General features: G+C 36.1%; 1 protein-coding gene across 6 annotated transcripts in view; it reads left to right on the forward strand.

Annotated features, from left to right (window-relative positions):
• The window catches only part of tmem131l (transmembrane 131 like), a 58,480-nt gene that overhangs the window by 25,182 nt on the left and 5,753 nt on the right, over nucleotides 1-27,545 (forward strand). Inside the window, exons 5-27 of one of the 6 annotated variants that reach the window (XM_079615326.1) lie at nucleotides 5,347-5,470; nucleotides 5,603-5,719; nucleotides 7,836-7,940; nucleotides 10,360-10,437; nucleotides 12,023-12,173; nucleotides 14,497-14,555; nucleotides 14,656-14,761; nucleotides 14,872-14,974; nucleotides 15,792-15,936; nucleotides 16,326-16,496; nucleotides 18,693-18,762; nucleotides 19,307-19,427; nucleotides 19,584-19,653; nucleotides 19,768-19,877; nucleotides 20,117-20,186; nucleotides 20,291-20,406; nucleotides 22,232-22,374; nucleotides 22,868-23,054; nucleotides 24,834-25,019; nucleotides 25,122-25,268; nucleotides 26,167-26,707; nucleotides 26,835-26,965; nucleotides 27,391-27,524. In XM_079615326.1, coding sequence (XP_079471452.1) covers nucleotides 5,347-5,470; nucleotides 5,603-5,719; nucleotides 7,836-7,940; nucleotides 10,360-10,437; nucleotides 12,023-12,173; nucleotides 14,497-14,555; nucleotides 14,656-14,761; nucleotides 14,872-14,974; nucleotides 15,792-15,936; nucleotides 16,326-16,496; nucleotides 18,693-18,762; nucleotides 19,307-19,427; nucleotides 19,584-19,653; nucleotides 19,768-19,877; nucleotides 20,117-20,186; nucleotides 20,291-20,406; nucleotides 22,232-22,374; nucleotides 22,868-23,054; nucleotides 24,834-25,019; nucleotides 25,122-25,268; nucleotides 26,167-26,707; nucleotides 26,835-26,965; nucleotides 27,391-27,524 — 3,185 coding nt within the window. The remainder of the gene's footprint in view (nucleotides 1-5,346; nucleotides 5,471-5,602; nucleotides 5,720-7,835; nucleotides 7,941-10,359; nucleotides 10,438-12,022; nucleotides 12,174-14,496; nucleotides 14,556-14,655; nucleotides 14,762-14,871; nucleotides 14,975-15,791; nucleotides 15,937-16,325; nucleotides 16,497-18,692; nucleotides 18,763-19,306; nucleotides 19,428-19,583; nucleotides 19,654-19,767; nucleotides 19,878-20,116; nucleotides 20,187-20,290; nucleotides 20,407-22,231; nucleotides 22,375-22,867; nucleotides 23,055-24,833; nucleotides 25,020-25,121; nucleotides 25,269-26,166; nucleotides 26,708-26,834; nucleotides 26,966-27,390; nucleotides 27,525-27,545) is intronic. The other 5 variants (XM_079615328.1, XM_079615329.1, XM_079615331.1 and 2 more) reach the window with 5 other exon arrangements.

The raw sequence follows: 27,545 nt of genomic DNA on the forward strand, positions 1-27,545 counted from the left end.
AATGGATATTTTTTTTATTTAAAAGAAGTTAGCCTATACATGTTATAAATAAGAAATTATTTGTCTTTGAAGTAAAATTTAAGTGTTTCTCAAATAGGTAAACATTGTAAGTATTTCTCAAATAAGTAAACATTCCCCTACAATGAAAATTAGCTGTGCAACTTTGTTCATATTTAAATATGGAAGGCTTTTTTGTCGCTATTGTTGTGGACATCCAACGCGTGCGCATAGAAGAGGTGAATTTTATTGCAATTTTAAACCATTCAAGTGCAAGAAGACCCACGCTGTTTTCTGTGAGGCGCACACATCCAAAACGTGCACACAGAAAGCTGCGTCTTTTTGCTCTTGAACGGACCAATGCACACAAAATGTCAAAATATTCTAATAAACGCAGTCGGTTATGTCTTAAGTGAATGTAAGCCGCTGACAAAGAAAATGCATGATAATATACTATATCAGCTAAGTGTCAGTAGCCTAAAATTCTTGCTGCCTTCTCTAAAATAATATTAATCAAACAACAAAAAAATAAATTTTCTTGATTGAATAACTTTTGCAACTATATTTGTAATGTAGGCCTATATTTTATAAAGTGCATTATTATTTAACATTTGATTAGGCCTACAGTTTATGTATGCTACAGTTCTGAATACCTGAAATTCTTAAAACACTTTATTTCAATCGGATCTTTGTTCAGTTGTATTTATTTGTGCGATTACTAATTTGTTTATTTGTTCTTTTTTAATGAGTGTTTACTTGTCTTTAATAATGCTTGAAATTTATATTTGTTTGGCTTAGGAATCGAAAATACTTGAGGCCAGGAATAAGATACTTGTTATAAAATTATCGATTCCTTTGTGTGCAGTTTAATATGACTTAAGCGCTTAAGCGCAAGACGACTCGCATTGTTTTCTGTGCTGCGCACACATCCAAAGTACTCACATTTTATTGATATTTTAAGCTGTTCAAGCGCAAGAACAGACTTCTACGCTGCGCACGCACACATCCAAAGTGATTTTAATGTGATTTTAAATTGGAATCGATAAGTAGAATCGGAATCGTTCAAATTCAAAGGAGCGCTAGTTAGGCTCGTTGTTTTTGCTATAGAATTTTTAAACCATAGGCAAGTGTAAGTGCTCTTTAGCCTGTTTTACATATTAAATGATTTACATATTCATCTAACCGTCGCTCTCAGCAGTGTGGGCGGCGTTGGATATTCGATAACAGTATATTGCTGGTCACGCATTTCAAACTTCGTTTTACCCCTAAATGAAGAACTATAAAGAACTTCGCCGTTAGTAGCCTATATTTATATATAGCCTTTAAAATAAATGTGAAAATCTTTATTGTATTTTTTTTTACCTGATTGGAATCGAAATTAGGATTCGATAAGCAGAATACGAATCACATTCGTTACAATTCAAACAATACCCAACCTTAGTTACTGAAAAAGTGGCAGGAAAACAATCATGTTTTTCACAGGAGAATATTCATTCATATTTATCCAGACTTGACTCGTTGTAAAAGGCATGTTTTGGGTTAAAACTTAACAGCTTTATAGAATACAAAGATTATTAATATGTGCGTTTATTATGATGTGTAGAAATATTGGCTGTAATTAAGAATTTTTAAAAATTGGTTATACTTTCAAAACCATGTGACGGTCACTTATTTTGTAGCAGTTGCCTTCTAGACTTTCATTGTAAATCCATCCCTATAATATAGTTTTATATTTTAAAGTTAAGAGTTGAAAGTTACTTTATTTGTTAATAGTCAACTTGCCACAAATCTGTCCATGAAGTCTAAATGATATTTTTAAAGTCTGCTCTATTTTAAAGCTGAACTTGGCTTGTGGCTGAACTCTGCAGACAGGATGACCAAATATGGCTGGAATTTCTTTTCTTCTCATGGAAGAACAGTGGCAGAGTTTGGAGTCTTACTGCACTGATTTAGTTTTGACCTTAAGAAATAACTACAGTTGGAAAGTTGTAGATGTTCCAATGCTGATAGTCCAATTTGATGGAAGCATTACTGGAGGTTGTTACCTTTCATTAGGACAACATGGAGCCAGATTTTACAGCTATGTGTGCAATTTTTTGTGTGATTAGATCTGCAACAACTAGATCAAATTGAGAATTGTTAATGAAAATGCTGAATAATACTAAAAATACTCATTTCAATTTTTGCCTTAAATTATTTCTATGTTTAAAAATGTTTCAAAGAAGGAAGCGGGCATGTCATTTTCATCAGGGCATAAATGTAGTAGTAGACATAAACACACAAACACCTTACATTTAAAGGTGTAGGTCATGGCACAACATATATATAAAGAAGGGAAAATAAATGCGCAACTTTTCCCCAAATGCAAAGAATTCAAGCATTTTATGATCTTTCAAGGCGTCTCAGGACATATATAATGTTTTGCTATAAGATTTTTATAATCTGAACATTTTAGGTTGTAATGAAGAAATGACTCCTCCTAACAAGAGGTGTGTATTGTTGTTAAACTTGAAATACTTTGAGCATGTGCATACATGTTAATCACAAGTAGAGCAACAGAGAAAGGAGTGCTCAACCAATACAACATTGGCTATAGGATTTGATTTATTAATCTGACGTGTAACACAAGTAATTATATAATATATAATCAGTAACTGGTGTGAACTGTTAAATTTTATAAATCATATTCTTCCTCTTAGCTAGTTTCATGTTCTTTTAATATTATTTATTAATATTATAATAATTTTATATTGATTAATCCATTTTCAAAATGCAGCGCTAGGTACAATACACACTTTTGATGTTGGGGAATTTTAACTTAAGCTTCCAATAGTATTAGGGCCAAACATACACAGTGTGTGTTCAATATTTATGAAAACCTGACAGCTTTTTATGTTTTGTAGGGCTGTAACTCTTTGTTGACCGTGGATCCATTTGATTCATGATTCTTTGGCATTACAAACATTGTAAATGTGAGTAACTAGAGACGGGTAGGTAATTTAAATAAATAAAAATAGTATTTAATCATTAGCCTAATCCAAACATTACAGCCTGAAAGTAGTTATCCTCAGGGTTTCCTCTAGGCCACAAATGTAAATAAAAGAGAAAAACAATATAATGAGATGGTTGAAATACTGGATGGATTTTGATCTGTTTACCCAAAAACAAAAGTGTTCTCATTGTTCATTGCCGTGGCGGTTGAGGATTCCCCCTTCTATGTAGAGCGCTTTGAGTGCAGAGAAAAGCGCTATATAAATGTATTATTATTTTATCTTTTCACATATTATATTAGAAAAAGTTTGTCAAATATGATATATAATATATAAATGCTACATTTATATAATATAACTTATTGCACCCTATAAATGTAATGTCAATATTATTATTTTTTTTAAATGTCCACAGCATTAAAGCCTAAAGTTGGCAACTGTTGCCAAACCAAATCATTATTATCTTTTGGTTTTAAATATCAAATAGATTTTTGTACAGATATTTTGACACCAACTACTCTAGATACACAGAGGTGTATTGCATAATAATGTTTTTCTGCACATGTATGCACAGGTAGGTCTACACCTTTTTCCCTATACTTGTTCCTGCAATGATGCAACATCAACTACTGCATAACCTTTCAGAGAGAGAGAGAGAGCGAGAGAGAAACAAACATGCCGTGTTTCGCCTGGCTGCTAATTTCACCAGTGCTTCTGCACCACCATCTACATCTTATTATCTACCTTAAACACACTCACTCACACACACCCCTCATACTCCCATCACTGCTTCCATTAGGACACACATAGCGAGACAACAGCTTAGACTTGGAATGGAATTTCTCAGGCATTGTTACATAATTATAAGTTGTATTGGTTTTCAATTTTGGTAACCTGTTGCAAACTATTACCCCATTCTTCTTTTTTATGACTGATAACCAATATGCACATCCATTTTTTTTTTTTTAGGCAGCGTCTATTTGCACTGTGCACTAAGTGAAAATAGCATATTTCCGTAGCTATAGATGCGATTACACTGTGTAGCAGTAATAGCTTCTATTTAAAAAAAATAGCAGTACCGGTATTCTCTTTGCAACAAGTGTAAATAGTAGTTACTATTTGCACCTCAGCATTTTACAGTATGAAACAATATGCAATAATAAAATATTGAGTGTATATACATTTAAATAATTAATTAATTAATTAATTAAATAAATGCCACCTTATTAGGATAATAAGGCCTACACCTAACCCTACAGATAAACACTTTATTATTAAACAACCGGTAGGCACTTTAATTCCACTCTTCTATTATTATTATTATTATTATTATTATTTTAATTTATTTTTTTCACCAGAACAAATTTGATGTATTTCTACTCCTAATTTTTTTGTCATGGTGAAGTGTGTCCATCCATGCTGCTAACATATTTTTCTGTGTTAGCTTATCCATGTTGTGTCCATGAGATAGACTCTGAAACAGTCAAAATGCTTCATTAGAATAGAGAAGCAGCAATTAAACTTTACTGGTTTGGTCAATAATTTAACCATAAACAGACCATCCTAAACTCCTTTCTTTCTTTTTTCTTTCTTTTTTTCAATTGATATTTAATTGTCTAATATTTTTCATCTTTGTTTTTGCCTAATTGCATATTTCTTATTGATAATATTTCTTATTTTAAAGGTTGAGTAATTGTCTATACGGCTGTTGGATGCTATTCAAGAGACCAGATAATAAAGAACTGATAATGGATTAAGTTGACAAGTTAGTTATCTAGTCTGTGCATTGGCAGGTTTGGTAACTATAGATGTAGTGTACCTAGTTAGACACATATGAACATATAAGATTCAATGCTGGTCTGATAGGATCTGGAGTCATTTTTTATTGCCTGCCGTGTTTCACATACTGTTATTCACACACCTCTTTTGAAGCTGGCCTTTGACCACAGGAACATCATAACATAAAGAGCTGAGCTGCTAAGCTTTCTGTGGTTAGAATCAGCTTTGAAAGGTCAACGCAGGTCTTTTAATAGATGTGTGTGGCTTTGAATGACATTTACTTTCATCTTTGCTCAAGTGTTGTAATACTGAGCCGTGTTCATTGTGATGCTTTAGGGAAGCGTGCACTGTGAGAGTCAGCCGTTTCGGTCTGAAGACATAAATAAATGATCTCCTTTTGAACAAAGTTATGCTTCAAGGCAAGAATGTTCATATAAGCATAACATTCCCTGACATATCAGTCATTTAGATCAGCTTTTCTGTTTCACAATGGTCGTGTTCTTCACAGTGACATGAATGTGATTTGGGAGTCTATAATGCAGTATTTGGCTCTTTAACATGTGGATCTGTCATTCTGCAGGCCGGTGGGGTTGCCAAGAGCTGAAACCGTAAATATCCGAAATCCCAGCCCAGAGCGCCCAGTCTCTCTGCTCTCTGTGTTTACATCCAGCAGACATTTTCACATGCCTTCCTTCCACAGAAGGGTAAGTATGCATTCCATTTCACATTTGCTCTGCTCTCCCTCTCCCTCTTCCTCTACATTGTCCCATATAAATGTAACCCAGTGTTTCTTGTCATTCAGTTTCTTGTAGATTGTATTTTCTTTTGTGTTACAGGTAATTCCACCCGGAGGGAGCGCACTTTTTAAAATAATTTTCCTCCCCACAGTGGAGGGCAATGAAGAAATCTCTTTATTTATTAACACATCAACCCATGGGGTGATATCATACCAGGCAAGTTGTATAGAACTAGCATTACACGGTCACTTTTACACACTTTTTAGAGGTTTCATATACACATCACATTTTACTAAGTCGCACATATGGGAGATATTCATATTTTAAATAGGTTTATTTAGCTTGGCAGCTGTGCAAATGTAGGCGTTTGCATAAAATGACAGTTGTAAATAGTATTCCCACAGTTAGTGATCACTTAACTTTTTTTCTCCCTCAACCAAAGTGCACATTTCAGCCTATCATGGGTGAAAATCACATGACAGACCGAAGCTGCACCTGGGACAATTTGCGTGCAGTTTGCTTTTTTTGTCTGCCTTATTCTTAACATATTCTTTCAAATGTTTAAGATATATTTGTCGAATTTAACTGAATCAAGGTCACACTGTATCATTCTGAAAATGTAGGGCAGTTATGCGTTATATGCATAGTGATAAGCAACAAGCTTGATGGTGCAGATTCCTTTTGAAATAACCAGAATAGTGTGATACTGTATGACTGTCATCAAACAAATTCACCATAATCACCAAAGCAATCTGCACTGGCATATACAATAGTATTCAGGTCATGTAACATGCATTGCAAATGTCTTCTGTAGTCATGTTTTCATTATGAATACATTTCTGGTGATCTTTATATGAACAAAACTCTTATGAAATGCAGCTTACACTACTAGTCAAATGTTTGGAAACACCTATTAAATCTTTATTGTACTACCGTTCAAAAGTTTAGGGTTGGTTGGATTTGTTTAATGGTTTCAAAATAAGTATCTTATGCTCATTAAGGCTGCATTTATTTGATCAAAATTACAGTAAAAAAAAAAAAAAAGTAATTTTGTAAAATATTAAATAAAAAATTATGAAAAGTAAATATTCCTGTGATGGCAAAGCTGAATATTTAACAGCTATTACTCCAGTCATATTAATATTTTTGTAGAAACAGTGATATATATTTTTTAGGGTTCTTTGAGTAGAAAGTTCAAAAGAACAGCATTTTAAAATATAAATCTTTTGTAGTATCATTGTAGGGTGTTTTCACATCTAGTTGATTTCATCATAACACTCAAGCAAACTTTCAAGCAAACTCTGGAATGGTTAGACTTTAGTGAGAATGCGATCCAATCCAACTTTTCAATTTGGATTTCTCATCTAATGCAAGTGAATGGTGCCCAACGTAGATCATTTTTGATGGTCCAAAATCCGTAATTAGGCAGCTTCAAAGGGCTCCACAAGACCCCAGCCGTCAAAACGGTCAGTCATTTTCAGACAAAAAAGATATACTGTACTTAACAACAAATGCTTGCCTGGGTCCAGCTCTGCGAAGTGCATTCACAAGGAGGTCACTCGTGATGTAGGGGGCAAGAAATGCCCCATTGTTTACAAGGAGTTTACATCCAGGATACACAAATGGATCATTTTAAACAATACATTGAAACAAAATACCAATATACAGCAATCACCATTTGCTTTGGACCGCACTCCTCCACTGTAAAGGATTCTTGTATGCGTGAGCTTGCATCACGCGAGAGGTCATAAACGCACTTCGCATAGCTGGAGCATTTGTAGTTAGTTTTTTTTCTGAAAATGACTGATTGTTTTGCTAGAAAAGACCCTTGGAACCCTTTGATGCTGCCTAAATATGGATTTTGGACCTTCAAAAATTGTCTTTGTTGGGCACCATTCATTTGCATTAGATGGAAAAAAAAATCCTGGAATGGTTTCCTCGAAAAGCTTAATTTTTCTTAGGCTGAGCTTGGATGGCCTTGTGGCGAGTTAATAATCAGGAAATGTACATTTTTGGGTGAACTATTTCTTTAACAAATTTTGGTCTGTTTTGAAATGTTGCCTTGTGAACTGAACCAAGAAGAAAAAGCAACATTATAGCAATGTAGTTCCTATTTTTTGGAACAAAGCAAACCAAATATATATATAATATATATATATATATAAACATTAACTCATTTAAAATTTGTCTACAAAACTCATTTCAAGCATTTAAGCATAATTTTTTTTTTACTATTTAGGAACACTATTTAATTTAATTATTTATCTAATTATTTAATTATTTATGACACTATTCTTATATCATGTATACGCTGTTTCTTTCTCTCTCCTAGGTTTTTGGGGTTGGCGTCCATGGGGGATCAGTCAAGGACGTCCAAAGAAAAGATAGCATTCTGATATTTCCCCACATACAAAGCATTAATCTAACACAAACTCAGGTAAGCATCATGTATGCGGGTATACTGTTTGTTTTGTTGTGAGCTTGGATGTTCGCACAGATGTTCTTTTTACTCTCCTTTGTGCTGGATGACACATGAGGTCTAGCGACAGCTGAGTGCTTCTGTCTCCTATTACTGTCATAGCCATTAACACACACACACACACATTCAGGTCATCATACATGCAAACCCACATGACTTTTTTTTTTTTATGGCCAGCACAGAAAGCAAAAATGACTGCATTAGGGGCCGTTCACACAGAACGCATGTTTGCAGTCCACTGTGCTTCTTTTCCATTTTTTTTTGTTAACATTCGTGTTTGACAATTGCATTCACGTCTTTTGCAGAATCTCGTTCATTGCATTCTAAACATGTAGCGCTCAAGTTAAGAAGTCTTTCTGGGACAATTATGTAAGAGTTGGGTTTGGCAATTAGTATTATTTTTATTAAATACATTTTTAAATGTAATACTTTTACCCATCTTTTATACAACAAAAGATGCATTTACCCCAGAACTGCCAAAACTTGCAAAACTAACTCGTGCTCATGGTTGATTTATGTTAGACGCTTTAATAAATCACTATCAACCCTGCATCACAAGACCACTGTATGTTTCTCCTCAGTGTTGATATTTGACAGAGGTAGATGTAGTCTGTTTTATCTCATATAGGTGTTCTGCTGCGTCTTAGCTCTCATAAACACGTTTAAATATAGACTTGCTTCTGTTGTAGCGGTCACATTTAAATTGAACTCTGTTTGGATGAAAACCACTGCAGCGTCTCATACTGAATATGAGTGGCCATTCCTCTTGAGATCCAGCTGACTGGTCTGGTGGGACAAAATGACTTCCATCATTACTCTTACTACACTTTTGATACCAGGAACAAAACCTGTATCACACTTCTCTCGAGCAATTTCAGGCTTAATGTGATCACGTGTAGTGCGACTCAAGCCGTTGGCTCTACCTGATTAGCTAAAAGTGATTGCCACCAGATACATTCTTGAGGAAGGATGATGTAAACCTGCTGTTCACTTGTAATTGAACTAAGTGCTTTCAGCTGACATTTCAAGATACTCTATGTGTTGAATTTACCAACTCAAAACAACTTGATAACAGTAGGGGATGTTTCACCTATCGACAGCTTCTGAAATCTTGACACTCCTGGAAGAATGGTGCTCAATTAAACCGGTTCCTCTGACATTTCGCTGTCATATTGCAGTGCAATGATTTTTCACCATGAACAATCAGTGTCTTGCTGTAGTGTTTGTCAAATGTGCATGCACTTTTTACAGGGATAAGCCCCCTCACTCGGTGTTAAAATATAGTTGGCTGTGTCATTTATTTACTCTGTCTTTCCAATCTCGTATGAATTTCTTTCTTCCTTTTGACACAAAAGTAGAAGCTCATTTCCATACATTAAAAGTAACGGTGAATGGAGGCTGCCATATAAAAAAAAAAAATCTAAATGAAAAGCACAATGAAAGAGCAATGAATACGAAAAACTTTTACAGAGTAACTTCTCCTCAGCCTTATACACCTGCACAAATCAGATTTTCAGCTAATAAAAACTTATATTTCAGTATTCAGAAGACTTGGAATATGGCACACAAATAATATGTAGTTGACTACCGGTACTTTTATGTTGCTTTATTACAGCTTTGTTGTCATATTTGGAGCTTGACTAGCCCGTAGTAACCACATACTTTCATTATATGTAAAAAAAGAAAGAAAGAAAAAAGAACGGTGTGAACATTCTGCGTCTTCTTTTGTGATGGTCATACTGGTTTGGTATGGCATGACGGTGATTAAATGACAGAATTTAGATTTTGTGGTGCCCAATGGCACAAAGGTGATGAGTTTGATAATGTTCACAGTTGCGGTCACATACACCTCCCACATTCAAATCCCTCAAATTTAAATAATACTGAAAATCTGTCGAAAAGTCACTTGGTAAGCCACTAGCTTTAGAATGTATATTCACTACCACTATTCAGTGGTAGGCTGAGAAGACTACCTGTCTCTTAAAGGGGCCCGTCTCATTGACTGATGGTCTTGAATGTATAGAATTATTCATGTTGTCTGAAGAGGTGGAGGAAGTGAAAGTTAACATCTTCAATGGAGAACATATGAAGAATGAACAAAAAAGCTGCAATGGCCCCTGAAGATACATTCACTACCTTATTTAGAATCATCTACACTTAAGACTCTTTCTTTGTTCACTATTGAAACTGCCACACAGAAATTGTGTATTGTGTATCAATGGAGTTATGCTTGTGTTTTGTAATGTATTGTAAGTTGCTACAGATGAAAGTGTTGTAAATAATGTAAATTACATATTTTTTTAGATGATTTAATTACCGGTAATTAAAAGGCGCTTCTGAGCTGATGAATTTGAATGTTTTTCTTTTGCTCCTGCAGGAAGATGCTTCTAATATAACAATTTTAGGTCTGCTGCTTGACTGCAGTTTACCAAAACCGTTCTACAATCAGCCCCAGGTATGAATGTTACATTTACTAACCATTGGAATATTCTGTAACTCTTATTGTGATAAGGTCATTATGTGATTTGAACTTGATCTGTTAGCTAAGTATTAAGCTTAGTTCTTGACTCTACACTGTTAATGTGTGAAGTAATCCCAGGAACTGGTTTAAGGCCTGCATTTGAATGCCATCAATGCAACAGTTCTTTTTTTTTTTTTGGAGAGGTGTTCTAATTTCTGGCAAGTAAACTGGCCAACCAATAAGATTTGTACATTTGGTCACATGCTCAGGTACTACTGCTGTTACATAAAACGTTGAGCTCACAGACTATTTTGCTAAAGGCTGGGCCACATTAAAAAAAATTTTTAAATGTGAGAGCCCACAAACATGACGATAAGAAATCAGATTTAACCATTTTGTGTCGTCTAGTGTGTGGACATTGTCTCAACAATGTGACCAGGAAAGCACATCACACACTAGCAGATTCCATTAACAAACAACCAGAGTCCCGTCTGTGTATACAGGAAATCTCACAAAATCTCTCGCATCAAGCGTGACTTCAAAGTAAACAAACATGTGAACATAAACTTTGTTACAGTGTGAGCTGGAGGTGTGTCTTTCTTCAGCTCGCTTCCTGATTGGCTATTGTTTCGTTTCACGTGATGATCTCCACAGCGTGTGCGCGTTTGTCCTCGGGGGTTCCCCCAAACAACAGGATTTCTGATCGTAAATAAACATGTTCCTCCATCGTACTTCTGAGCAGATTCAGTCACTCTTAACACACCTCACACCACATGAAAATCTGATTAGATAATCTGTAGGACCATCAAGATAATCGGGACTTTACGTAGGGTTGTCGAAAAGGGAGAAATCGGCCCAAAATCACCCCGAATATTTTGGAGACTGTGCCCAGCATAACACCTCACACAACAGGAAAATCTGATAAGACAATCTGTAGAACCATGAAGATAATCAGGACTTTACCTAGTATTGTTGAAAGGGGAAAAATCACCCCCAATATCTTGGTAGTGTGTGGAGGGCTTAAGCATCACTGAATAACAGAGAAAGAATCAGGAACCCGAATGCAAATCATCTTTCCAGCTCCTTTGTTAGTAGCATAAAACCAACGAGACATCCAGAAAGTAATAAAAGCTCAGGTCCGATCCTGACATCCTCTATCGTCGTCGTCGTTGTGTCAAGGCCAGAATAAATGTATTGTGTATTTACTATTTTTATCATAACCGTATTGTACACAGAAACAACATCACCATGAGTTTCCCATTGTGAGTTTGAATGCAGGAGGGAAAAGTCCTGGAACAGCATGTCTGAATAAATGCTGATGGGCTTGTTAACAGCAATCCACTCAAAGAAAACATGCACACCAAAATATAATTCTTTTTAAATGATGCTTACACCTAAAATCATGTAATGAGGTGACGGCTTTAGCTGCATTGGTTTACAAGTTATCTGGAGATTGAATGTTCAGACAGGGCAGTCTTTAGTTGGAACACTTTGCATTTCTATAATTTGTGTTGTAATTTGTAGCATGTTGATGAAATATGTGCCTAAAGCCTTAATGTTTCTCTCTCTTTCCTCACAGGGTTGGTGTTTAGTATCTGAAGGGGGCAGAATTGCACTTCAGATCAGTCTTTCTGAAAGAGGGGAAAGGCCGTCCCACCTGGACAAACTCAAGCCATACGTGCTGGAGAATATTGTGGTGCTGCTGGTCCTCCCATCACCAGATGCTGTCTGTATGTCAATTTGTAGTTCTATTTTATCCATAATTTTTATTTTATTTTTCCATTTCGCACTTTTGGATTCTAAACCCATATTTGTTGTCTGCTGCAGATACTTGAAGTTCTTGACGTAATTTTAGACTCAAATCGTCCTAGTGATATTTAAAGGTGCACTTTTTGTTAGCGTTTCCCTGGCTTTATTTTTGGCTTTTGTTTATTTATCCGAGTGGTATTTGACTTTATTTTTTACACCTATCAGCATTTTTTTATCTTGTGTTATGATTCTCATTCCAAACACGCCAATAAAATGGAAATTATTGGATTGTCTTAACACATTGACCGTGTCCATGGGCATTTAGTGGTGTGGCCACTGTGTCCATTGTGTTTTCACGCTCCCCATGTGAGGTCTGCGTGATTTCGCTGCTTTTCCACTCACACTCTTTCGTCTGGACTGCTGAATTCGCACCTGTGGGTTTGTGGGGCCCTAAGTGATCATAAAAATGCACACAAAGGGTGTAAAAAACATTCTTAGAACCACAAGAATATAAGATTTTTAATTTTTTTTTAAGAGAAGGCACAAGAATATCATGCTGTACATAACTATAATGTGTAATTGGGTAGTTAATACAAAATATTTAATGTAAACGAAAAACAATTTAGGCAGACATATATGCAAAAGCGAATAGGTGTTTAAGGTTTTGTTTACGCACAACCCAATTCAGATTTGTTTTCAAATTCAATCATTATGACTTGACTATTTAAAATAAGGTAAGCCAGACATGGAAAAAATAATAATAAAAATATTAAACTACTGTCAACTTCAGCTGTACGTTTCTTAAGTATGTTATAGTGTGTGAGACATATTCAGTCCAAAAGTGTGAGGAAATCGTGCATTGCTGACCAAATATTTAATTGCCTGGTCATGTGATCTCAACATGGCCACCCCCATGATGGGGAACCCACTCTGTGTAAAATTAAACTGCTTTTTCTGATAGGAGTTCACCTTCTATGTGATTGTACTTTATACATGTAGTTGTCTGACTTTCTTTACATCTAAACCTTTTTTCCTGATTACACCCTATTCCTTACCGTATTGGATGGTGATCTGATTATCTGCTGATCAGTTGATGTATGGTTATATTACAGTCCCTGTTTTTATTAGTGTCTTTATCTACTATGTACTTGCCTTACTTTTTTTATTACAGTGAACACTACCATTCAAAAGTCAGTAAGATTAAAAAAATAATTATACTTGCATACAGTACAGCGAAGATCCATAAAATTGATCAAAAGTGACAGTAAATACTTTTACAATGTTACAAATGATTTCTGTTTCAAATAAATGCTGTGCTTTTGAACTTTCTGTTCATTAAAATCCTGGAGAAAATTGCATTCTGGTTTCCCAAAAAAATATTAAGCAGCACAACATTGATAATGACAAGAAATCTTTCTTTAGCACCAAATCAGTATGATTACTAAAGGATAATGTGACTGACGACTGGAGTAATGGCTGCTGAAAAATCAGCTTTGACTTTACAGTAATAAATTAATTTGAATATAATTAAAATAGAAAACTAAGTTTCTGACCCTAAACTTTTGAGTGCTAGTGTTATATGCATTTGAATTTATGGCTTGTACTTTGATGCATTATTTTACTTGCCACTGGAAATTTAGTTTTTAGTTTACACCCTGTTGTATATAGCCTAGTCACACACCATTGAATTATTGAAAACGAATGCACACTCTTGGGTGATAATGTAGCCACAATGTTTCTGCATTTATTTTCATGAATTGAATGATCTAATGAGTCAGTTATTCCGTTTTTACCACAGATGTGGAAAAATAAATCACCTGTATTCTTGTCATAGATTTCTGCTTTCAAAACTATTAATCTACTTGAACTCTTTAACAAACTGTTAGATATGAGCATTAACCCCATTTCACTTCCCATGATTAAATATATCAATATTTTTGTTAAGATTCTCCTTTGGATCTGATGCATTGTCACCTTGATAACTTTAGGAAACTTTTAAGAATTAAATTACAGATTGATTTTAGTGAATAAATAAATAATCGTCAAGAAAAATTACACCCTGAAATGACCTGGGGGAAAGTGTGTCATTTAAGCACAGCTAATGGGAAAGAAGGGAACCATTACTTTCTAGATCATTGGTTACACTGGATTTTATTTTTTTATTTTTTTTTCAGCTGCTTGGCCACCACCGCCCAAAAAATAACTCTCCTTGGTGTCACAGCACCACCTTGTGGCTTTGCCACTGTAAATGCTCTTTTCCAAGTATGTACAGGTATATTTTATAACTATATTTTTCCTCCACAGCAGATCCCAGAATAGGAGTGTTCATGTTGAACTCGGGGGTTAAAAAGCTCTTTGTTAAGGTATGTGTGGTGAGAATAACATTCTGTTGTGGTTAATTTAGCATATAATCAGATAACATTTATAATGTAAGCATAACATAACATCTTGTGTCTTTTTAAGGAGATCCAGCTCTTGTCAAGGACGGACAGCAGCGTAGAACTCACTGAACTGCTTCTCCAGCCTTCCACTTCTAACTTCACTCAAGTGGCTTCACTTTTCTGTAGACGTCAGTACTTTTCTGTCAGCCTAAATTTCTCGTGTGTATTCTAATAGTTCACAATGGACATGCTATTATGTTATACATGTTTATTTGGTTCTCTTTTCATTTTCTTTAAGGCTCTTTGTCAGCTAAAAGTAAAAGGTGTCAAAGTCAGTTCGGCCTGCAGGTATTAGCAAACAGAACACTGAATTTATATCCACTGCTGGAAAGCACACACAGGTAAAGATTTCTATATTAACAGCGTTTTTACTGTAAAATGAAATGAATGCTTTAATCATTAGCATTATCTGAAGTTAAATCAAGTTAAATACATTTTGGCCAATAATGAAAATTATTTTAAATTCTAAAACTAGCACTGCATTGTTTTGCCAGTTTTAATGATGATACCATTAATAATTGCATATGTACACTACCGTTCAAACATTTGGGGTCATGGAGATTTTTTTATAATTTTGTTAAGTAAATTAATACATTTATTCTGAAAGAATGCATTAAATTGATTTTAAAAAATTACCATAAAGACTTGTCTTTTTATAATATTTACAAACTATTTATTTTTCAAATAAACGCTATTTGGTTCTGATTTTTAAAAAAAATCAGTTTCCACAAAAATATTAAACTGTTTTTTAACATTGATAAAATTATTAATGTTACCCTGGCACCAAATCAGCATATTATAATGATTTCTGAAGGATCATGTGACACTGGAGTCTGGAGTAATGATGCTGAAAATTCAGCTTTGCCTTTACAGGAATAAATGACTTTTTCAAATATATTAAAATAGAAATAGTCATAATAAATGACAATATTATAAATTGTCATAATATTTTACATTATTACTGTCTTGACTCGTTTAATAGCTATGGAGAACATAAGAAACTACTATCAACGTAAAAAAAGGATACTGACTCTTTTGAATAGTAGTGTACTTCCTTCACCTCTGTGACACTAAATGCTGTGTTCATGCTTTTTGATGCAGTTCTTCTGAGGCTCTAGTCACGTTTGTTACGGAGTTGTTCCTCTCTGTGTGTTTCAGATGGTCGGACTCTGAGCTGAGTTCTTTAGTGCAGGTCAGACAGAAGGAGAGGGGGTCAAAGCATGTCGAGCTCTGGCTGTCCAACCCATTCCCCTTCACCTTCAGAATCACTAACATCTTTATTTCCCAGCATAAACTCTTTAAGGTAATGCTCACCTGAACACCAGAGACTTAAATGTGCAGTGACCACATTCCTTTGAGACTCAATGACTCTGTTAACTTTATATTCACTTCCATATATATTTGTTTTTTGAGGGTTATTATTCAAAGCTAATGTCATATAGTAGGACTCTGTTTGTGGACAAAGGTTTATTTTTTCTCCTGCTATCGCCTTATATAGAACATGTGCAACTGACCATGTGATCCAAGACTGGTCAAAAAAGACTCAAGATGTCGACTAGTCAATGTAGCGCTTACAATATACATGAAAGGGTAGATTAGACTCATTAATTTGAATTACACAGAAATCAAGGATATTTGTCAAAAAGTTAACACTGCAGTTTTAACGATGGTGTACATTTTCCCGTCTTATAGGTTGTAAATTTTACAAAGTCGATGGAAGTGAGCCCTGGTAGCAGGAAGCTTCTGTCTCTTCAGCTACTTTCCAAATCTTTACCCATCAACCTCAGATCCACAATTACCCTGACAACCAGTGTGGGGGTCCCACTGGAGCTTCACCTCCAGACAGATTCTTCTGCCTCAAAGGTAAAGCTTGACTACATCAGCATTTAAGGGGACAGTTCACTCAAAAATGAAAATGCTGTCATTAATTACTTACCCTCATGTCGTTCCAAACCCGTAAGACTTTCGTTCATCTTCAGAATACAAATGAAGATCTTTTTGATGAAATCTGAGAGCTTTATCCCTCTCCGTTGACAGCTAGGCCTCAAAAAGTTCAAAAAGTGAGGTCGTAAAACTAACCCAACCCAAATTTTCTTAATTTTTCTTGTATGGTTTATAGTAGTGATGCACCGATGTGAATATTGTGGCCGATACCGATATTGATATTCCTGTTATGGCCGATACCGATATTTACCGATGTCGATATCTCTGTATAGAAAACACATTTTTATGATAATCAAATAAAGAGCTATTTTCCAAAACACTTTTTATTTATTTTTTTATTTTGTCATTTATTTTCAGTAATGACTGATATTGGGCACCTTTACCTGTGTGTACCAGACGCGATGCGATAAGATCCAGCGACAAATAATTCTGTCCACTCTAGCCGCGACGCAACTTTGAGATGCGTACAAATCAATCAAAACCCAGAGCCAATCAGAACAGCGTGTGGACGGGCTCTCGCGTCAAGTGCACAGCACCAGAGAGTAATCTTGACGGCAATCGCAAGAAAATGGACAAGTAGCTACATAATCAAATTCACAAATATTACAACATTTAAACAGTATTCAAATACATAGGCTACTGAGTTACTTAATCAATCTTTGTCAAATAATACATTTGTTTCTTCAGTTTGAACGTTCTTGTTTCCAGTTGTTTAATTTCAAGATCTGAGGTGAGTTATCCATTGTTGCTTTTACAGCTACAAAGCTGGGAGCACTAAATGATATTAAAAGTCACATTACACGCTTTTAACATTAAATAAAGTACATAAACAGTGCCTGAGATTATCATTGCCACACGTTGTGTTTGTTGTTCCAGCGCGACGTTGCAGAATAGAAACAGTCTCTAAAATAGAATCGTCGCCGTCGCTGGTTATTACGCCGTCGCGTGTAGTTACACAGTGTGATGACTAGTTCGCGCGCCCACAATGAAGTGCGCGCCCCTACCCACAAACACGGGTTCACTTCAAACCTCGCCCCGTCCAGCACGGGAGATATAACAAATGTTAATCGTGTGCCGGGTGCCCACTATAAAGTACGCACCACTACACATAAAAACTGTTCCCACAGTATCAGTTATTCCCCTCGCTCTGACGAGAGACGTGATAAAGGGTGCACCCTCTGTAAAGCGCGCGCCCCTACACACGAGCGCTGTTCACAGCTGAAATGCACTCGTGCAAAAACAAACATCCCCGCCCCCACACGCACGTCAAATACACAGGAATGATAATCGGCCTGTTCACATCGGCCCTATTTTGACATCGGAACGATACCGATGTGTAAAACAATGACCATATCGGCCGATATTATATCGGCGGCCGATATATCGTGCACCTATAGTTTATAGTATACAACTAACATATATTTAATTTCAGCTTTTATTCATATATGAACATTGATCAGCGAACATAAACAGAAGCTCAACCGAAGTTGCTTGACACGCGAGAACAACACTCATTGGTTCTTGTGGAAGCTCAAAGGTGCTGCGTAACACGAGATCGAACCTCGTTGGTTCTTGCAAGTCAAGCAAACATGCTTGAGCTTCTGTTGACCACAGCTGTTCTGTTTATATATGTAAATAAAAGCCTAAATTCAATCTGGTCATCATATAAATTGTTTGTCTCCAGAAAATTTGGAGTAAACCGCTCAATTTATTTGGATTAGTTTTACAATCTCTTTATGAACTTTTTGAAACGTCAAAGTGTCAACATGTGTATCTGTCAACTGAGGGATAGAGATTTTTCTCAGATTTCATCAAAAAAGATTTTCATTTGTGTTCCAAAGATAAAAGAAAGTCTTACCGGTTTGAAACAACATGAGGATGAGTAATTAATGACAGAAATTTCATTTCTGGGTGAACTATCCCTTTATATAAGCATATATATGCTTCCAAACGGAGAAATTAGGTTTTTGTTGTGTTGACAGAAAACTGATGAGGGTTTTGAAAAGAGAATGCATGTTTATGCTAAATGATATTACTTGGGATCATATACATGAATGAATTTCTTTTGCCAAACTTTGCTCCCTTTTGCCTGAATTGATCACTTTCTTTCCTCAGCAGGGAGATGTTATGTTTGAGGCGGCTGAGGAGTGTGAACAGCTCTGTCCTCTTCATATGTCCCGAGCAGGTGAGACAAACACAACTGGACACGGTTGAGGATTTTTCCGAGTAACTAAAATAACAATATTTCACGATGCCACAAGTTTTAGCTGCTGAATGTTCCCATACTTTTTAACCCAGTGACTCTTCCAGCTGATCATGATTTACTGGATAAGGATTCAGGATAAAGATTTTGTTAAATATGTTTTACTCTCAATATCTTCCTGATAAACTATTTTAGAGATTTGCATAAATAGTAAAAAGTTTTCTCATTATAAAGTGCCCATGGAATTTAAAAATTAGGCCACTTCATATATCTATGTTTTCCAAGACTGTGGGAACAGTTTCAAAGGAAACAAACAGTTGAGGGTTTTTTTTGTGTGTAATTTTGGCTTGAGGCCCACTTAGAAGTTTGCTGGTTGAGGACCACTGACTGTTCTAGACTTCTGTTTAGTCACTTGTAGTAACCTTGTCTTATAAATGGATTGAAATGATTGTAGCGTACTGGTTTGTGCATGTCTTGTGTGTATGGAGTTGCTCAGTCCAAAACTATGTAATGTCCTCCCCTGCAGGACGTTTGGAGTGGCAGCAATCCCTTCACCCAGAATCCTCCTCATCTCTCTGGAGAGTGGACAGCAGCCTTACTTCTGCACTCTGTGGTCGTTGGCACTGTAGCAAAGAGCTCTCTTGCAGGTAAACATGCAGTGTGTGCACAAATATAGACGCACCCCTGTGGAGTCAAATACTGTATATTCATTTTGTATGCGATTTAAACATGTATGCATTTACCGCAAATGCACATACTGTTTTATGGTGTAAATATTTCTGTTTTTTGTGCGTTTTGTTCAGGTGGCCCAGGCTTCCTGCAGACCACTCTACACCCCTGGACTTTGGGGCCACACCGGTCAATGATAGTAAGGTATGCAAATCACTGATAATGATCTTTTGATCTGAACTTTTAGTAAGTTGATTTTACTTGATTTTAGTAAGACAATTATTTTGGATCATAAGATTGTTGTACTTTTTATTTCAGGTGAAGAATTTCACTCTGAAAAACCCTACGGGTTCAGTTATTTCTGTGGAGATCCGAACCCTCTCCTCATACCCCGTTCCGATTGAAGCCCTTGACATGCTGACCAAATGGTATTTACTGTAAACACACACTCTTCTGGCCTAAAGTTGGTTCAGTCAGAAACCTTAGTTACAATGCTTAATGTGCCTTGTGCATAAATAAACAGTGCTGTTTTAGCCAGTTTAGTTAGTTTTATTTCAGTTTTACTTCAATTAACGACACTGATATTTACGGTAATAGTTTTAAGTTTTGTTAACAATAACAACACTGTTAATGACCTGAAATTACATCATGTATTTATATGTTCTAGGTTTGATATTAGCCCGCTCTCCGTGAATATCACTACAACAGAGTTTCTGCTGTTGGCTACAAACCATAAGGTGAGGTCATGATCTTTTAATAGCATTATTAAGTGTACTTTGTATAGTAAATGTGTGTTGTTGTGGTAACTCTGGTTATAGTGTATTTATATTTTTGCCAACAGGAAAGTGAGCGAGGCAGTGTACTTAGATTCCTGCTTCAGCCGTGGGAGTCGAGGACGGTTTCTGTGGCGTACCAACCCACTGAACACAAGCCTGTTACCTCACTGCTCCTGATCAGGTACTGCTCTGCCCTAAATGAGTTGTAACTGAGGGTTTTGTATGACTGATCGGTTTACTTATCTCAAATCTGTTTATTGGATTAAGGAAAACGTTTTTAGGATTAAGTTTTGCTTTTTGTCGGTATGTTGCTATGTACAGGACTGCATGGTTATAAAAGAACCTGGAATTGTTTGAAAATGTACGTTTTCCATGCTTGCTATAATCAGGGAAAAATTTGGTTTAACTGTGAATGATCCTCATTTATTTAGCACTTAGATCATGCTTTGCCTTAATGTGTGCGTAATGAAGTTAAAGGCTCAGGGAAGGAGGCGGCGGGAGCTGGCAAACATTCAATGTAAAACTTCTCAAATCACAAAATAAACACAACAAAAAGAACGTACAGCGGCTTCTCTTCACAGATGACTGCCGCATAGACTAAACCAAAACCACAGCATTAAGTACCAGGCATGGTCCTCTCTCATCTTCCCCTCATCACTCACCAGTTTATCCTTCCGGAGCTCCTCCTTGGGACTCCAGAATGGTGTGTCGCTCATTAACATTCGCTCCACCGGCCTCACTCCGCTCCCATGGCTCTCAGCCCTGCCCTGCCCTGCCACAGCGTGGTCTTATTTACCAGTCACAATCGTTAGAAAAGTTTCGAAGGCATTTTCTTGTCAATTTACCTCCATGTAAAGTAGTGTTTGTTATCCCAGCGCTGCTTGAGGTTGTGTACAGCCGTTACCAGGGAAACATCTCTATTTCTTGTGTTCCATAAGCGCCACTTACAGCCTCTTTTCGAAGGCTGCGTCCTCCGATGTCGCATTTGTCGGCCGCATACGTCATAAAGGATGTCTTATACATTTAAAATGTACTTTTCAGATATAACTATTGAATAGTTCCGTTCCTGGTGAAGCGTAAATTATTACAATTTCTTTATGACTTTGGATTGTAGTCGTAGTCAGTTTACTTTTAATGAAGCAGCCTTTTTAGTGACGAATGCACCCTCTGGAGGACGCAGCCTTCAGCCTGTCTGGCTGGCATTTGTGTTCAAACCAATGTGAAAATCTGAATTTTTTAATGTACAGTTGATATAAAATAAGCTTTTGTGCATTCTAAAAATCTTAAAAAATGTGGTGATTCTAAACAAAAGTACTGTATCTAGAATTATTCACATAAAATACCTATTATCATTAATAATTTTGACTCATCCCTTTTCTTAAAAATGTTTTAAAGGTCAGAATGTGAGGTTTATTATTTTATAAAACTTTTTTTTAAAACTCATAACTTTATTTGAACACGTATTCTTGTTAGTAGACAACATGTTAATTCACCCAACCAACATTTTTTGTTAATTTAAATTCTAGCTGATGTAGTTAATGTTATTATACTATATTAAATATAGTATAATAACATTAACTGACAGCCAGAATTTAAATGAACAAAAAATGTTGGTTCACAAACAATAATGTGTATATATACTGTAGTATATAAATATAGTATATTTGTATAGGCCTACTATATATACATTATTGTTTATGAAAAACAAAAAGTGCATTGTGACGCTCATTTTATTTTTTTATTTTTCTATGTAAAACTTTGTTAAATGATTTTAGTGCGATTCCAGCACATTTTAACAATATCATGATAACTGATACTTTTTGTCACTATAATTGTGATATGAAATTTTCATACAGTTTCATCTGTAGTTTATAGGGACTTCTGTGTGAGCTGTGTAACGTTACACTATTGACAGTAAACATTATTTGCCTGATGTGACCGCGCCTTCGTTTTTGTATTTTTGCTAGATGTTATCATACAGTAATTGTGGCTTTATCTGTTAACAGGAACAACCTGACCGTGTTTGACATGGTTCTGGTTAAAGGATTTGGGGCCAAGGAGCTCCTGAGGGTTGGAGGAAAGCTCCCTGGGCCTGCAGCCTCACTGCGCTTCAACGTTCCCCAGTCTACTCTCATGGAGTGCAGAGATGGTGAGAGACACGGCTGAGACACTCCTGACGTGTCCTTTCTCAGAGTTTGGTGAAAAGTACACTAGATTGTTTACAAATTAATTGTTCTCTTGAATTTTTCTTGTTTAAATAAATGTAGTCCTTTGAGTTACTCTGAATTACTCAGATATTCCCAAACTTTTTTGTCAGCCGAACCACATTGTTTAACCACATTAACTGGTTAATGACTTTAATGTTAATTACTTGCAGAACCACATATCATCAGATTATATGTATTCACATACACACATCATCAGGTCATGTTCAGCTTGAAAACCTGTAAAAATTTAAATGCTACTATATTATGGTTTATACATGGCCATAAATTATTAAACAAAATTATGGCTACTGTAAACAAAAGTCAATGAAATATGCACAATTGAAAGTAGAAAGTATTTAATAAATAATAACGAAAGAGGAAACAATGATACAAAATGCATTAACTGCATTTTTATTCTTTCTTGTCTTTGCACAGGTTTACGATCAAGTAAGCCCTTGTTTGCCATCCAGAAAAGCTTTAAAGTGGAGAATGCTGGCGAGTTGCCGTTGACTGTAGTATCCATGAACATTAATGGATATAAATGTCAGGGTTACGGTTTTGAGGTGCAGCACTGCAGAGCCTTCAGAGTGGACTACAACTCATCCTCAGAAATCACCATTGCGTAAGAATGTGCAACTTCAGCATCAGTGTTCTAAACAGATTTTATTTCTTCTTGAAAAGTGTTCATAAGAATTGCACTCTGTTTTACAAATAACTTTAGGACAGTAACATTGTGTAGCTTATGCTCTCTGCAGAAAGTTGTCTGTGTCTGTTTAGCGCTGTTGGTAGATTTAAAAAAAAAAAAAAAAATTGTGTATTCTGATGAAATAATAATCCAGAATGCTGCAGCTGGAGTGGTCTTTAATGAGCCGAAGAGAGCACACAAAATTTCACTGGTTGCCAGTTGCCGCTCGCTTCAAATTTAAGTCACTGATGTTTGCCTATAGAACAACCACTGGCTCTCCTAAACTCATTACTCCTAACTTACGTGCCATCCAGAAACTTGAACGTCGTCTCATGGTGCCATCTCAAAGAGGCACAAAATCACTTTCTCGGACCTTCACCTTGACTGTTCCCTGCTGGTAGATCTGCCCAACTCAACTCAAGCTGCTGAGTCCGTGGCCATTTTAAAGAAACGGCATCTTTTTCGGCAACCCTTGATCCATTAATACTAACACTTTCTCTTCTCTTCTATTCTATATCTATTTAAAAATACAAATACAGTATTTTTACATATACTGGGTTAGACTAAACTGGGAAGGGTCACAGTGAAAATACACTGTGAAGAATTAAAAGGAAATTTATGATTTAGACCCCAAGTACCTGACTGACCAGGGACAACGTAAAAGCCCATTTTAGGTTCCCTTTTTCATGCTAATTATTGCTCCTATTCTATTTCTGGTCTAAAGTCAATGAAACTTAAATGTTCAGCAGCATCTAATGATTTTGTAATATTCAGTTTGTCTAACATTTCTCTGCCTTGCTTTTGTCATTCGCCTCTTATTTATAAAAAAAAAAAAAAAAACTTTTTTTCTTTTCTTTTTTTTAAAAGGGATAGTTAAAAATTCGGTCATTATTTCCTCACCCTCATGTTAACCCAAAACCTGCATTTCGGTAACCAAACACTTTCCATTCACATTGAATTTCATTCTATTTTTTGTCCATACAATGGAAGTCAATGGGAACTGTAACTGTTTGGTTATTAGCATTCCTCCAAAATATCTTCTTTTATGTTCCACAGAGGAAACAAAGTCATACAGGTTTTGAACAACTTGAGGGTGAGTAAATGATGACAGAAATTTCATTTTTGGTTGGGTGAACTATCCCTTTAATCCCAACGTGAAAATACAATTGGCAGAAGTCAAAAGCTAAATGTAGGCTGTAAACAAACCACGTGACTTCAGCGTCACCGCTAAGCTTTCGACAACTCACAGGTTTTGTTTTAAAAAGAATTCGCTGAAAGTTTGAGTTATAATAGTTTGCAAGAGCGTGATTATCAACACGAGTCTGTGAAAGCGGACTAGTGAATAGATGAGACAACCTTTTAGTCCCATTTAGCCACTTGTTAGCAGCCGCCTTTGACAAGACAAGTGAAAGCTTTAAAAAACTTTTTTTAGAAGTTATTATTGATGTATTTTACATCGTAGAAAAAAACTTGAAAATATCTTGAGCTTGTGTTCTTCACAGACCTTATTTCAAGCATTTAACCAAAAACCCTTTGACTTCAGGACGATGGAACCGGAAGTGCTAAAATGCGAATAAAGGCCATTCCCTACAAAAAAGGCCATTCCTGCACCACTGCATCACACTGTGTACCCCATTATCCTTTTTTCTCAATGCTTTTTTTTTCTTGTCTGTTTATTTTCTCCCCATCTCACCCGATCTCTCTGTATCTCTCTAGATTTACTCCAGACTTCACGTCTTCGTGGGTGATCAGAGACTTGACTCTGGTAACGGAGCGTGGCTCCATTTTCCACTTCACCCTCAATGTGACTCTTCCTCACCACATGCTGCCCCTGTGTGCTCAGGTGGTACCAGGACCCAGCTGGGAGGAGTCCTTCTGGGTCATCACACTGGTCTTGACCTGGTTAGCAGCCCATATACATACTTAAAGCACATGAAATGCTACCCTGTGCATGCAACTTGAAGTGGATTCTGTGCATGAATATCAAACCTGTTCTCTCTGCAGTTCCTCTCTTGCTGGTGTGTGTCTGATGGCTTTCTATCAAGCTCAGCACATTCTGAGCGAGTTCTCCACGCCGAGTCCACGTAGCAATCACAACTCTGTACCTCGTGAAAATAGCAGCGTCAACCACAGCTCCTCAAATGGTGTCAGGTGAGTCCGCATCAACCTTTGTTATCAGGGCTGCACAAATAATCCAATTAAATTGAAAATTATATAAAATATTTTCTTAGAGTGATTTGGTTTACAGTCAGTGGTGCTCCACACAAACTCAGATGCTCTGAGTTAGGGTTTCCCTGTTTTTTATAGAGACACACACACACACACATTATTATATATATATATATATATATATATTATTTTTTTTCAATTTCAAACATTTTTGTGGACAGAGATTTACAGCATTGCACAAGACTTGTAATGAGAATCGTATTAAAAACTGGTACCTGTACTGTACTCACAGAAAGTAAAAGATTATAATAATAACAACAAAGGAGGCAATTATTATTATTATTGCTGCTGCTGCTGCTTCTAGTACTGTAAAATAAAGATCTAATATTCAATACAAATATTCAATAATTACTTTTATTAAATAAATATTAATAAATAAACCACAAACTAACAAGCAATGCCTTCTATATAATAATAAAAATACAATAGTAAATCGTTTCTACTACTAGTACTGTAAAATCTAGGATTTAGTATTCAATACAATAAAAAACATACAAAATAGTATATTATTATTTCTACTACTAATACTGTAAAATAAAGATCTAATATTCACAAATAATAACATTTATTATATAAATATTATTATTATTTAAAAAGGCATTGCTTTTTAGTTTGTGGTTTTTGCACATTGTATTTCTATCTGTTTATTTTGTGTGTGTTTTTTAACCTGGAAATACAAGCAGCGACGTGATGTTACAATGATCATAACACAGTTCAATTTATTTATTTTGCTTGATTCTAGTTAGCTTTTTATTATAGCCGATTGTATGAGTTGGATCCATTTTTAACTAATAGTTTGTTTGTTTGTTTGTTTGTTTAGTAGAGGTAAAGCCAGTTGTAAGAACTACACTGACACAAGCCAGCCCTCTGACAAAGGCAAGGGGAGGGGATCTCCAGCTGTGGCCAATGGGACGATTCGCTCACAGTCCTCATCCAAGAAAAGTTCTGGAGGTCCTTCCCAGCCTCCAAAGAAGCAGACTAAAGTGTCTTTCCTCTACAGTAGATATAAAAATAGCCCTGCATCTGCAGCTGCTAGTGTTTCTGCTACCTCGGACTTTTGCAGCCCTCCAACCGATGAAGATCGAGATCACACCTATGAGTTAGACCCAGAAGTTTGTAATAACAACAACAACAATGACATATTTGATGAAACCCTTCTCCCTGCTGAGAAGAAAGAGCACTTTAGAGAATCCATGGAGGACAAGGCTTTGCCAGCTGATATGTTTCCTATGGAAACAGTTCCTAGACTACCTGAAAACATCACAGCAGGCAGAGTCCCTCAGCCTGCAGATGAAGTGATGGAAGATCAGGAGTGTAAAAGAAAAATCAATGCTGAAAAAAGGGATTATGTAGATGAAGAGGTAAGAGCCATAATAGAGCATAAGAACACCACCTTTCCTTTTACCCTGTTAAAATCTGCCTCTGTGAACATTTTTCACTCTTTTTCACCTCACTAAGAAAAATGAATTGTTTGTGCCCCTCCTTCAGAAGATAGAAAGAGGCGGCGGTCAGAAGAAGAGACCGGAGAAAGATGCAGAACTTGGAGTGTCTGCCGCCAACACCAAAGCGAAGAAAAACACAGGCAGGAGTCGCAGGAAGGCAGCTGAGCTCATTCCTGGGTACGTGTCTGTGATCAAACGATGAAAAGCACGATGTTCTAGTGCACAGTTTGTAAGTTACGTTGTGTTACAAGTAGTTGTGTGAATTGACAGAGGATTGATTTGAATCATGATTCACTGGATTTTGATTCAGTCCAAAGCTATTCAAAGCCCTTACACTAAAGAACATTGCCCGTAATGCCCGACTATGTTTCCTTTATTATAAATACTCTACATTAACGCATCATGATTCATTTGATTTTTAGCATTTTAAATCAATTATTGACCGCAATATACAATTCAAAAGCCATATTTTAAGATTGACGGATATGACGCCAAATTTTCTTCTCGGGCCGATAATGATAACATTAACAATTAACATATATCTGCCGATATTTTGTGCATCCCTACCTTATTTTTTTTCTTTCATTCTGGCAACCCAACAGACTTCCTGAAAACAGTGTTGTCATAGTGACAGAGAGTGAGAGAGAACCTCCACGCAATGCTGCTAGAACCCGCAACATGAAACCTGAACTACCTAAAATAGGAACCAACCCAGACAGCCCTCTCAAACACAATGGTGAGGAAGTGATGTACAGCA

This window comes from Phoxinus phoxinus (genome assembly GCF_949152265.1).
Source record: "Phoxinus phoxinus genome assembly, chromosome: 6".
NCBI classification, from domain to species: domain Eukaryota; kingdom Metazoa; phylum Chordata; class Actinopteri; order Cypriniformes; family Leuciscidae; genus Phoxinus; species Phoxinus phoxinus.